This window comes from Squalius cephalus, assembly GCF_949319135.1.
Source record: "Squalius cephalus genome assembly, chromosome: 10".
In the NCBI taxonomy this organism is placed as follows: Eukaryota; Metazoa; Chordata; class Actinopteri; order Cypriniformes; family Leuciscidae; genus Squalius; species Squalius cephalus.
The window spans coordinates 33,850,435-33,864,676 of NC_137131.1; the positions used below are offsets into that span (position 1 = coordinate 33,850,435).

General features: G+C 35.8%; 1 protein-coding gene across 4 annotated transcripts in view; it reads left to right on the top strand.

The window, feature by feature from the left end:
* The window catches only part of agap1 (ArfGAP with GTPase domain, ankyrin repeat and PH domain 1), a 204,366-nt gene that overhangs the window by 139,649 nt on the left and 50,475 nt on the right, over positions 1–14,242 (top strand). For all 4 annotated transcript variants that reach the window (XM_079883366.1, XM_079883367.1, XM_079883368.1 and 1 more), the window contains 2 exons: positions 728–889; positions 13,243–13,404. In XM_079883366.1, the coding sequence (XP_079739492.1) occupies positions 728–889; positions 13,243–13,404 (324 nt within the window). The remainder of the gene's footprint in view (positions 1–727; positions 890–13,242; positions 13,405–14,242) is intronic.

Consider the following 14,242-nt stretch of genomic DNA (forward strand, 5'->3'; position numbering starts at 1 on the left):
TCTCTTGATATTTTGTTTAAATAAAATAAAAAATAAAAAAAGATAAAATAATTTTAAATGCTTCAAGTGAATTTAATCATCACAACAATACGGTGTACGGTGTACATGTATGATATAAAAATAGATTTGCTAAATATTACATTTAACGGGATAATTCGCTTAAAAATTAAAATCATCGTTTACTCATATCACATTTATTCATGTCATCTCAAACCAAGACTTTCGTCCATCTTCGGGACACAAATGAAGACATTGTAAAAGTAATCCAAACAAATTGAGCTGTTTAATCCAAGTCTTCTCAAGAAGACACTTTAATTTAGGATTTTATTCACATATAAACATTGATAATTGAATTTTAATTTTGTTGGATGAAACTATCTCTGGAATTATAATTTTTTTTAAGATGAACTTTGAGCAATAAATGATTTAAATGTAAAATTACCATACACAATTAAATATCCAATATCGACCGATACTGCTAAATTAAAATAAAAAAAAAATTCTAATATCGACTGATAACCAATATCGTGCCTACTTATTGTACAAAAAAAATCATTAACTGGAGTTTGCTAAAGAATGAAATCAATACATTATAACATGAACAAAAATTAAATGGCATTACAGATAATTTTCAATCAAATTTTGAAACAGGATGAGTAACAACTCTGTGAGCGCATTGGGTATATTAGAACAATGGTGTATTAATTATCATGCATCTCTCACACAGGATCTGTGACCAGTAGTTCTTCAGCGTCTCAGATGGCGAGTGGCATCAGTCTGGTGTCGTTTAACAGTCGGCCAGACGGGATGCATCAGCGCTCATATTCTGTATCCAGCGCTGACCAATGGAGTGATGCCACAGTCATCGCCAACTCAGGAATCAGCACGGGTAAGTGTCGGACATGTCATGCCTCCTCAAACTGCCGGGGGGCTTTTGGGTTGTGTACTTGTACACATATGGTTGTCTTAAAGGTTTTTCTTCAGAACAGAGAACAGAACCTTAAACAGCGATTTGTTATCGTATCGTTGTAAACGCACACATACACCCACTCCACCTTTCATTGATCCTTGTGTCAAGCTCTAATGCTGCTTTAACTGTTTATCAAAGTAATGGCCACTCAGGAGAAGCACATTACCAAAGGCCCATCTGTCGACGGCGAGTCGCTAGCAGAAGAGAAATGTTTGGAGCATGATGTTTATCAGTCTGTCACCTTTCTGTTGTCATATATAATTCCATACTTGGCTATTTTTATGAAATCTCTCATGTCTGCAAAGCCACAGGGGGAAATGGGAACACACAGATGGAAGTCACTGTTGGACTGACAGCTGTCAGACTCCATGTGTATGTGTGTGCTGATGAACTGCAATGACATGGTGTGACTTGTTTTAGGCTTGTCGTTTGACCCTTGTCTGTAGTTGCCTCTGTGTTTATCCCTGATAACGATTAAAGCTGTGAAAAGCTTAAACGGGCTGCGCAGCGGGACACTACACGCACACAGCTGAGCCACAGAACCCCACACATGACGTCAACAACAGAACTTGTAGTGTGGTACTCGAAATACATCAGTCGTGTACACACACACACACACACACACACACACACACACACACACACACACGCTACCAGTCAAAAGTTTTGGATCGGTAAGATTTTTGTTTTTAAAAGAAGTCTTTTCTGCTCACAAAGGCTGCATTTATTTGATTAAAAAAAAACAAAAAAAAACGAACACTAATATTGTTAAATATTATGACAATTTAAACAGCATCATTACTCCAGTCTTCAGTGTCACATGATCCTTCAGAAATCATTCTTATATCAAAAGCTTTCCATTTCAGATAAATGCTGTTCTTTTGAACTTTCTTTTCATCAAAGAATCCTGAAATAAAAATGTAAATAACTGTTTTCAACATTGATAATAATGAGAAATGTTTCTTGAGCATCAAATCATCATAGAATGATTTCTGAAGAATCATGTGACACTGAAGACTGGAGTAATGATGCTGAAAATTCGATCACAGGAATAAATTACACTTCACTATATATTCACATTGAAAACAGCTGTTTTAAATTGTAATAATATTTCACAATTTTACTGGGGTTTTTTTTGGTTTTGTTTTTATCAAATAAATGCAGCCTTGGTGAGCAGAAGAGACTTCTTTTAAAATCATTAAAAATCTTACGATCCAAAACTTTTGACTGGTAAGGGCTGTCAACAATAACGTGATTAAAAGTAGGTGAAATTAACGTTTTATATAGTTGATTGATTGGTGATGAACATGAAGCAGGGCAACAGCTCCCTAAAATTCAAGATATTGGGGCAAAAATGCCCCTGTATGAGTTTTTGTCTCATATTTATATAAGTTAAGCAAAATCACACTAGTGCTTTTTTTCTTCCGAATAGCATGTGTGCAAATGTGACATTGACCAACAACAGTTCAATAAATAAGTTAATATTGTGGTATCTTTTAAACATAATATTGTCTGTTTTAGCAAAACTTTGTTTGATTTTCAAGTCGAATACACCTGGTGTTTCGTTTCTGAATGAATTTGCGTATTGAGCGAATCAATCGGGTGAACCAATGATTCAATGGCCCATTCATAAGAGCCATTTACTTCATTGCTGAATGAATCAGCTGTATGAATGAATTACTCAATGACTTGCTCATGTAGACATTTACTGCCACTTTTTTTGGTTGTTGTTTTTTTTTTGCATACCCGAACTGTGACTAATTTCTGGCCTACTGCATTTAACATTTTCTTTAATAATGGCCATTAATGATAAAATAATCTAAAGTAAGCAGAACTAGGACTGTGTATTGGCAACAAAGTCAAAAATATGATACGTTTCCCAATGCAGAGGCCACAATAAAATATATATCACGATACGGGTCTACACTAAATTTTACCTTAGCAGAATTTAGTATAACAGCTGTTTATTAAACACTGCATACTATAATGCCATTGCTAACTAATTTGCTAACACAAACTAACACACTCTCTACATTTTAGAGAGCTCTAAAAATTAGAAGCGTTTTAAACTAATCCGCTTTCTTCACTGTAGCTCACGCGCTCACATTCAGACATTCACTCACATAGAAACATTCAGCAACACAGAAACTTAACGCTGCCCTGCTATTTTTTATTAGTAAGATAGCTTCACCACTGAAGAGCTACATTATCTTTCTCAGCAAGGAGTTAGTAACATCACTGTTTTTGAATCAATTAAACTCACTGCTTCACTGTGAGAGAAACTGAGGTAATTCATACATGCACATTCTTTCTCGCTCTCTCAGGCCCGTAAATTAACACAGACTTGATGTATTACACTTTTTTCTGTGAATAGAATATCAAACGCTAAGATCGCAAAGATCGCTAAACTGCCAGCTTACCGGTGTTTTCAGAAATCTAATTTACATGAGCAGGCAGACCATATTTACTTCCAAATAGTAATTAATCCACACTGAACCGAATTCAAATCCATAGTGTAGTAACTGCTTAAAAGTATGGATTCAGTCAGACATGGTAAGTAGAAAGTACTGTTTGTATACCTGTCACTTTGTGTGGAATAATTGCGAAAACATTTGCTTTATAGTGCATTGTCAACATTTTCAGAGTTCAGCATGCTGTTTGCAGAAAAATGGGTTTAACGGCGAAACACTTCATCTCAATTCTTCTGGTACACAGCACTACATAAATATATGTGCTGTGGGAAAAGCCTATTGCTACTGTGCCTTTAAGAGTTCAGTGCAAATTCCCTTTTCACATGTGAAATGAAAAGCACTCAAATTTTTGGTTTGCTGTAAACTTTATTGTTTGCATTGCCCCATCTGTCAACAGCCTTTTTGCAAAGGCTGCATTTTGTGAACAGTATTCAAAATACAGTCTGTACTGAAATATGAAAAAAAAATAATAATTCTGAAAAGCCTATTTTCACAAAGTGATCCCTTTAAGGGGTTTGTATAATACTTTCAGAATTAATAATTATTTATTTCTGTGACAAAAGAACAGAAACAAAAACATAAATATCCACTATAGTATGAACAAAATGAAATGGAGCGTGTTTACATTATTAAAAGCAAGCAAGCAAGAAAAAAAAATACAAATGTTAGCATACTTTGATAAACAAGCCTCTCTTTAACATTACTGAAAGCGTATGAATCCCTCTCTGTGCGTATCACCATGTATATCAGTGACTTCAGCAGTGGAGTTAGGGATTATCACTGCTTCAGTGATATTCAGGAGGGATGTTCGGACACTGCGGCGCTCCGGAGGGCTCTGTTGTGAGGTTGTGTGAGTACTCGTATCCTTCCCCCCAGGAATCTCTTAAAAATAACCTTTCTGCTGGCTTAATGATGTGTCTGTCCACGGCCTGACTGGATCAGATCTGATGTCTGGATGACGGTAGTGCCGGACGCTGACTGCTTGTCACCTCTTGCCCCCAGGAGCTGGCGGGAATGAGATCTTGTCTTTCTCCTGAGAGAAATGGAGAGAGATAAGTGGTAGCAAAGTAATTAACTGACGTTCCTTGCACTGCACTGAGAGGGAGAGACTGTTAACTAACCTTTAACCTTTTGTTTAGTCTCTTGTTTTTGTTTATCCTGGAAGCTTAATTATTAATTTATTTTCTTAACTATTATTATTTCCTGCTTTTAGAATATTCTGATATTTTGTTATTGTCCACACATCAAACAAAGATATTTTCATAGAGTCCATTTCTGGTGGTCTATAAGCTTGCTTATTCATTTCCCACAATGTAGTACTTGGCACTAAACAGAGACTTAATTAAAGTATAAATTTAAGATCATAAAAAGCCTTAAACAGGGCTGTACATTAATTTTGTTTGCACATAGCTCTGGTGCTACAGAGGTTGAAAGTTTTGTAGCGCAGGACGCACAGGCCACACAATTGTAGTACAGGTACGTACAAAACATCTGTTACCATCTCTGAAAACAACCACAAGTTGCGCAGTTCATTTTCCTGGCATCATCTAACTCGCTCTATTAGCTGAGGGAAATGGCATATAGAGGAAAGCGCATCAGAATTATGGAAGTGTTCCCTTAAAATTATTTTAAAAAAACACCAAGTTTGTTGTGCTTGTTTTTAGGGCTACATTTTGGCTAAAATATTGTTTTTATTTATTAATATGACTAATAATCATCATCAATAATAATAATTACCATATAATATTTTTTTAATAAAATATTGTTATATCTTATAATAATATTTATATAAATATATTAAACAAAATAATAAATATCACTATTGTAATAACTATTTACAAATCATTAGAAAGGTCTAAAATTGTATTATAAAATATTCAGTTATTATTAAAGGAAAAATAAATAATTTTTGTCAGGAAATCTGAGAATAAAAAAAAACTGCTGTACACTTCTCTACACTGGAGAAAAACGTATGGATTTGCATGTTTACTTCAAGCTTCTCAAACGTGGGTTGCCTTGTGCACAGCTATGGCATATGACACAGTGCTGCCCACAAGGCTATTGCCGCTACATAACAGCTTATTTTTATCAGTTCAATTTTTTTTTTTTTTTTCGTTATTTCTCACAGATTTCTGCTCGTTCTAAATTAGATACAGATAAAGTAGCACAGTAAAGACAACATTTAAATAAATGCATTAGAAAGAGAGCGATTGCATGTGAATTCATTCTACCTAGTTTCTTTGTGCGTTACAATGCAGCAGCGCATTAGCTTAACTTGCGCATACAATTTTGAGCATCCAGATGGTATAATCAAGCATATCATGTGGAGCGCTCTCGGAATATGCATTTATTTGTCATTTTAACTGTTAGAAACAGAGCGTAAATGTGAACTTCAAAGATTTCTTATCCTGTTGCACCCCTCTATAGGCTATGATCAGCGACTAGTCAACGTCAAAATTAAAGCGTCATGGCAGAGCATTAAAGTCATCTAGTCTGTACACACATGTAATGTACAGTAAGTGCCCTCGTGCAGAAAGTTTACAAGTGAGACTCGTCTTTCCATTCTTTAGAGCCGTGGCTCTGCTGTTGTTGTTGCCTACTATAGTAACTGCAACACTATAGTAACTTTTATGTGTCTCATGTTTTAAGCACAAATCTGTGTCCGTGGTGATCATCCCTGTATGCCTGTCACTCAGAGATAAATTTTTTTTGTCAAATTGGACAGATAGTGAAACTAAAGTGCTTCTCCTCATCCAGGTGGATAAAGAAAACAGTACAGCTTTTTAAGGTCATTTTTGATGATTGACATCACAGAGTTTATTTTCGTACTGATGTGTAAGTGGTATCTTACCAGTAAAAAGACGGAACTCTTTCTTGTGTGAACAGCACATTTGTGCATTTTCGGGAAAAGTAGTTCTGGTAATTTTACTGTAATATACTGGGATTACTGTTTGAAAGAAGCTAATCGTGTTTAAATCAAACCTATGGAAGCTTGTTTCCACCACAGAATAAAACATTTTAAAAGATAATTGCAACTTTTTATCTCACAATTGCGGGTTTACATCTCACATTTCTGACTTTATTTCTTGGAATTGCGAGATATAAATTCAGAATTGCGTGATTTAAAGTTGCGCTGTAAAGTCAGAATTGCAAGATATAGGTTACTTTTTATATAAAATACAATTTTTCCTCATAATTGCGACTTTATATGTCACAATTCTGACTTTATAAGGCAATTGCGACTTTATATCATGCAATTCTTACTTAATAAAATAATTGCGACTTTATATCACACAATTTTGACTTTAGAACACACAATTCTGACATAAAAAGTCAGAATTGCGAGATGTGAACTCGCAATTGTGAGAAAAAAAGTGAAAATTGTATTTTATTTTGTATATGTTTTATTATGTGGCGGAAACAAGCTTCCTACAAACCTGCAAACTCAATGCCTTTCTAAAAAGCACAACTGTGTTGTATTCAGGGGTTACCAGTGTAACTGCTATATTTTTGCTGTTCCATAAGTGCCACCTACTGTCAGAGAATGAAGCTGCATTTTTATTTGGCTGGTAGATCGAAAAGAAGCTAATGTGCATTAAAAAAATCTGAACAATTAGGATAAGATCATTTTATAAAAAAAAAAATGTCTTTGTCAAAACCGGTTTCATTTTAACTGTAAAGTTGTTTAAATTGTCATTTTATGGTTTATATGTTACCATAGACATTGCTCTACCCCACCCATATGGTATTACCGGTAGTTTTATTTGTACAGGTCTTAAAAAGATCTTATAAAGCCTTACATTTTTGCAGATGCCTGCCCTGTGCTTTTTATGCAAAATATACTGAACCAAGCTGTTTTGACCTGAGATCATTTAGATATACAGATGCCTTTAAAGTGTAATTGTAAGAGAGGGTCAAAGTTGAAAAGAGTTGACACTTGGCTGTGTGCTGTCTGAATGAGTTGGATCACATCAGAGCAGACTCGTTCTGACTGGACATGGCTGCCATTTGAGAAACTCAGCCTCAGTAATGAGCTCTTTTATTCCAGAAGAAACAAAGCCAAGTCCGTTTAAAGGAGATAAGATCCCCCTCCAGTGATCGTTCTCTCTGTGTCTTTTTGTCCCACTCCATGTTGTCTTGAGGGCATGGGAAAGGCAGTGACATCCCTGTATCTTTACCTGGAGCATCCTTTGCCCCAAGCAGACAGTTGTGCACAAAAATACCCTCTCTGTCCCTCCCTACGTGGCTACAATGAGTGTAATGAGTGTCTCTTTGATTACATCTGCTGTGTTTAGGTGCTCTGGGGCACATGCTTTTGGTCCGACTTGCTTTAAGATAAATGCTCGGCTGTTCTCATATCAGGTCACCCAACTTGTTGAGTTATGCACCCGTGGGTTTTTTTTTTTTTTCCTTCTCTTGTCTGTTCCCTTTGACTGCCCTAAATGTTTTCTTGCTCTCTCTCACTCACTGCATCATACTCCTGGTTTACCCCTTTACTTTTATTTTTAGTTTGTTGATTTGCCCCAGTAAGCAACCATGTAGAAACCACCAAGATTGAGCTAGTAATGGCCTAGCAACATCCAAGAAAATGGTTCCTAAATTTTTTTTTGTTGCTTTCACATTTATGCTACCGTATAAAAGAAAGAAATCATTCAATATATACTGATTTGGTGCTGAAGAAAAATTTCTTATCATCAATGTTGAAAATAATTGTGCTGCTTTAATATTTTATATTTGTTTGAGATTCTTTGAAGGACATGTATTTGAAATTTTCACACTTCACTTGTCTTTGCTGTCTCTTTTGATCAAATTAATGCATCATTCCTGATTAAAAATCTTAACAAAAAATTGAGTGGTAGTGTATATTACATGAATAAAACAAAGTGAAAAGGCCCTTTCACACTGAGCCCGATGCAATAAAGCGAAGCGAATAGGTGGCGCTGACCGAGAATGCATTTTCCTTGTGTGTGTGTCTTGAGGTTCTTCCATTTGGCTTTAACCTCGCCTGCTGCACAGCATACAATAAATTAAGCTAAATAAATTATGGTCCTACACCAGAAACAAAAACTATCTATAATACTTTAAAAAAAAAATTTGACCAAAACATCATAAAATCGAAGATGAGTAACAAATGTCAAGCTACGCTTCACAATTTATTTATAATAAATTTATAATTTGTTTTTGCTCAAAACCCACTTTAAAGCATCATCGAGTGCTTGTAATAGGGCTGGGCGGTATGACGGTATATATCGTTACCGCAGTAGAAAATGTCAACCGTAACAGATTTTTTTATTCCGTGATACCACGACATGTAAATAAGTGGGCGTGGTTAACTCACGTGCAGCGTGCATGAGAATGAGACACTGAGATTTGTCAAAGAAACATGGAGAAAGCAGATCAAGAGGATCCACAAAGGAATTACGTTTTCTAAAGGGTTGTTGTTAACGTGATATTTTCGGGGGGGAAAGGCGCAGCAGTCAACTAGAGCAGAGCAGCACCCGTAGGCTACAGTTTAGAGTGCACGATCGCAAGCTTACTTGACAACAACAGTTCATATATCAATATTGTAACGAATAGAAATAACCAATGATGTATAGTTATCTGCATCTTTCTGTCTCTATAGTTACTTTTTAAACACGAAAGCATTCAGTATGACACGCGAGCGGTTGCCGTACTGAACATCCTGCTTGTTAAAGCAAATGTATAATCCTGTAGCCTATCTGAGGCAAAATTACTAAATATGCAGCGCGAGTTATATATTTCTAACTCCAAACAATTGGCCACTGAAACAGCTGCTAAAATCTTGCTTCGACTCAATGCGTGATTACAACGTGTCACTCAAATTCCGATCGCATTTTACTGATGCAAAAGACGCGCGCGTGCACACGCACTGAGAGGGAGCGCGGTGTGTCGGTGTTCACCGAGCTATGTAAAATAATGACGCAGTTACAACAAGGTGTGTATAATTTACAATAGTTAGTCAACACTAACAGTAGCTGCTGTTCGGTTTTCATACTGCTGTTCTACTCCTAGTCACTTCTGTTCTGAACTTGACGCTTCTGAACATAGCTTTAGGTGACGGGTTGCCAGATATCACAAAAAGAACAAAACAAGTCCTTTAAAAGCAGACATGGCAAAAATGTACCGGAAAAACATTTAAACATAACTAACTAGTATCTACTAATATCCTACCAAATTAAAAGGAAGTAACTAATTTATTATGAATAGAATAGTTCAATATAAACTATTTAGATATTATAAACTGATTGATGAAGCAACACTTTAATTTAAAGTTTAATTGCACATATGAGTTGTATTTAATATCAATCAGTTGGGGGCAGTTCATCTAAAAGTTGATGAGAGTGTTTTGATTACTATATTTAGCTGTTAAAAATAGTTTACCAAAGAAATAATTTACCAAATAAAAAAAAAGAAAATTCAAACACAGTGAAGTACTTTTCCTTTCTAAAGTAGCCTATTTGGGTTTATTTATTATACAAAGCCCTTTTTGTCGATTTTTCGAGAAAAACTAGATATAAATAACTATATCGTGAAATATATCGTTACCGTGAAATAAAATTAGTCATACCGTGAAACAGAATTTTGGTCATACCGCCCACCCCTAGCTTGTAATAACTAACGCTTGATATCTAAAGTTCTTTTTGACCATATAATGGACAGACATGTATTAGTTGTAATGTTTTATAATGGACTGAAAGTTTCGCTAGACCTGCTTACCGTTTCTCATGTAAACATATTTTATGGTTGTAAAAATAGCCTGAACCGCATGTAAAACAAACAGAACTTGGAAATCAGCGCTCTGTACGCTGTTTCAAGCTCATCATATCGTATAATTTAGGGGAAAATTGATAGAAATTATATACTGTATAAAGAAACATATATGATAATAAATCTGTTCTCAGACACCAGTGATTACAAGAACTCAACATCCATTCTCTTCTCTCTTAAAGAACACTTTTCTTGTGTGTTTACACTGGTTTTCAAAAGAGCACCACCAATCTGGACCAGCGGCTCCGGGCATGTGATCCGGGCAGTCCCCCTGTAGTCAATCATTTTATCCCTTAAAACTCATCTATGATCACTAAAATGACATATTTAAATACGAGGCTGACTCCAGCTCCTTTTTCGCCAGCTCCTTATTTGTCAGCTCCTTATTCGTCAGACTATACATTCAACCTTAAAAATGTTGGATGGTTGTCAACCCCTCCCCCTCAGTGCTTTTGGACGTATTTTTTAAAGGAACATTTGTACGGTCGGGAATTATGAGGCTGTGGATCCGGCAGAAGTTTTCATTTAACAGTAAAAATATATACTCCTGTAAAAATTATCTTGTCTGATTCTATAAATGGTGTAAGCTACGTGGTAAATTCAACCAGAGTACTTATTTTGTATTTAAGTTCATCATGTTTGCAATGTCATGTCATTTTTGTTCTTTATTAGAAGTTATCCATTACTCCAGTCTAACAGATTAAATATATGTATCTATATATATACACTCACCTAAAGGATTATTAGGAACACCTGTTCAATTTCTCATTAATGCAATTATCTAATCAACCAATCACATGGCAGTTGCTTCAATGCATTTAGGGGTGTGGTCCTGGTCAAGACAATCTCCTGAACTCCAAACTGAATGTCAGAATGGGAAAGAAAGGTGATTTAAGCAATTTTGAGCGTGGCATGGTTGTTGGTGCCAGACGGGCCGGTCTGAGTATTTCACAGTCTGCTCAGTTACTGGGATTTTCACGCACAACCATTTCTAGGGTTTACAAAGAATGGTGTGAAAAGGGAAAAACATCCAGTATGCGGCAGTCCTGTGGGCGAAAATTTTTTAATACATGCGAGTGTATCAAATTTAAACAATTATTTAAAAAAAAAATATATATATATAAGGTAAAAAACATAAATTAGTGTTTTTTCATCAGACATTTTTATCCCCACCTCAAAAAAAAAAAAAAAAATCTAAATGGATTCAGAAATGAAAAACACTTATCATAGATGAGGTGTTAATCTCTGCATAAATAATAGAAAATGAGTTCCGTGTCATTGATCCTAAAACACTATATCGCAATGACCTGGCAGCCACCCAGGTTTACTTACTAGTTTGTCGTTCTACATAAAAGATGACAGACATTTAGCCTTTGCCTTGAAGTTAAATATTCCATGATAATGTATGTGGTGTTGTGGTGTGTTGCCTCTTCACTCCTCTAAACTAACAAAATCTAGAAGCAAACTGTCTGTTACTGACTGTCTGCTAGAATTATACCAGACTAATAAATGACCTTTGAGAAAGCACTGAGCTTGAAAAGAAAAGGATGGAGAATATGAGGAAGAGGAAAAAGGTGTATTTGACGTTGAAGTGTGTGTGTGAGAGAGAGAGAGAGGGCTGAACAAAAGGGGCTGTTAGAACGAGGTGGTTAATTGTTCACTTTGGGATGGCATCTTGTCAGCAGAGATAAGTTGTCACGTTTTCCACTTGAACTGAGACTAAACGATTGTAAAATAAGTTACGGCCGTCCTTGGGGCTGTGTGCTGATGCAGGGCGCTGGGAGCATGCTCAGTGCCAGCCTGAACACCCCCCGTCCCCTCCCCACATCGGCGCTTTCACTCGGCCTGAAATTGATGTGAACTGAATGTTATTTTATTCTGCCGCTAGTCACAGCTGTCAGTGCCGCTTATGAAAAGTGAAGCAGCCCCTCTGATAGCCTGAGCTGGAGGATCCAGCCAAACGCCAGTCAGAACTGGCCTCACACGAACACGGGTGCTCGATCATTTAAACCAGAGTAGACACCACAGAATGTTCTACACTCTAAAAAAGGTCTGTGAAAATAGGGCCCAATGTACGGTTCATTTAAAGGAATTTTTCTGTATTGATTTTACACAGGTGCTTTTTCTGTATTTTGAATGATGCATTGCATTGTGTTGTGTTTTAGGTTTAACCCTCTGCGGCCTTAGGTGGGGTTTTTTTGGACCCTGGAGGTGTTTTGACAATTGTGCTTGTTTCAGTTACTTATAACATTTTCTTGGCTATAGTCTGATTTGTAAACTTAACAGATTTTCTTTTTCTATAGTTATATAAATAACTATAGAATAACATAATTCTATAGAAATATAAATATTTCTTAGTTTTTCTGTAGATTTTTCTTACAGTGTGTACATGTGTGGCAGAGTTGCATTCTCAATAAATTGAGAATCAAGATTTTTTTGTTGAAAATAGAGATCACGATTCTAAATAGACATCTAAAAATGACAGGTAATTTACTAGAGGTTCTGACAAATGTCAATTGCTGCAGTCTATTTAAAATATTTAATTTTAATTATTTAAAGAAAAATCCGTTTAAATGAATGATTCAATGACTCACTCAAAGACTTCACTTGTTTAATTTCTGGATAAATCAGCGTTTTTGAATGAATCTATTGAATGAATGATTCAATGACAAATGCATTTTTTTTTTCACCTTCTGGTGTAACACATTTACTCTGTTTTGATCACTACTGTAGACATCAGTTATTGTAATATACATTTTGATACTGTGTGGTTTAAAAAATGTTTCATACCATGACAACTGCTCTCTGGCTCAGCGGCAGCGCCAACGTAGATTTAAATGTTCTGCTGTTATTGTACTTGTCAAGGTTTAATAGACAATTGAATCATTGTCATTTAGGGATAAGATCGCATGGGTGTTTGAATGGAGATCGTGCTCTTTTAACAGTGAGTCATGCAGCTCTAGTGTGTGGTAAAATAGGCCTGAACGTCAGTCTCTCTCTCTGTGTGTGCAGATACCAGTATGGGAGATTCTGTGTGCTCCAGTCCTAGCATATCCAGTACCACCAGTCCAAAGATGGATCCACCCCCATCGCCCCACGCCAACCGCAAAAAACACAGGAGGAAGAAGAGTACCAGTAACTTCAAGGTGGACGGCTTCTCTGGAACTGCAGAAGGTACTTCCTGTCTCTGTCCCACACAATCTTGTCAGATCTCTACTGAACATCTTTTGGTCTGCACATTCAGCCACGTTCCTAAGAACAGCTGTAAAGCACTGGTTCTTAAATGGTCTTTATACATTCTCCCGTATCTTTGGCTGAGCTTCTGCAGTGCCATTGATCTTTTACAGGGAGAGTCAAATGAGGGGGAGTTTGCTTTGTGAGAAAACATTGCACAAAAGACACGCTGAAATATTTGGATTTTAAACTCTATTTAAACCTGGAAACACATGGAAAATTGTCAGGTCAATAATCAAATTAGCAGTAGTCAGTAACAGTACCTGTGAATTTTAATAAGCAAAGACTAATTTGCATTAACACACACTATTTGACTATTTAGCTTTTCTAAGTATTTTAAAGTTAATCATTATAAATAAATATTAATTAATAATTAAAATAAATACATTAAATGCATGACATGTAGCCTTTTTGTTTAAGCATTGCTTGAAAACAAGTATAGACAAGTGAAAAGTAATTGATAAAATAAACAAACAAAAAAACCATTGCAAGCAATAGTACGCAGTTATTGATGTTTTTCATTTTCTTACTGTAGAGGGGTTATTAAAGCTGCTAAACCTATCCAGACTTTAGCAGCTTCATTTCATTTTATTATAAAATTATCCCAAGAAGTAACTCACAGAGCTATTTTAATATAAAATTGTTGGTCCTCTATGTCCTTTTGACATCACTAAGATAAATACAAGTCATTTTTTTATTTGTAAAATTGACCACATGAACTCCTTTAAATGAACTGTCAGAAATCCAGCTTTCTCTTTGAAACATTTCTTAAATCACA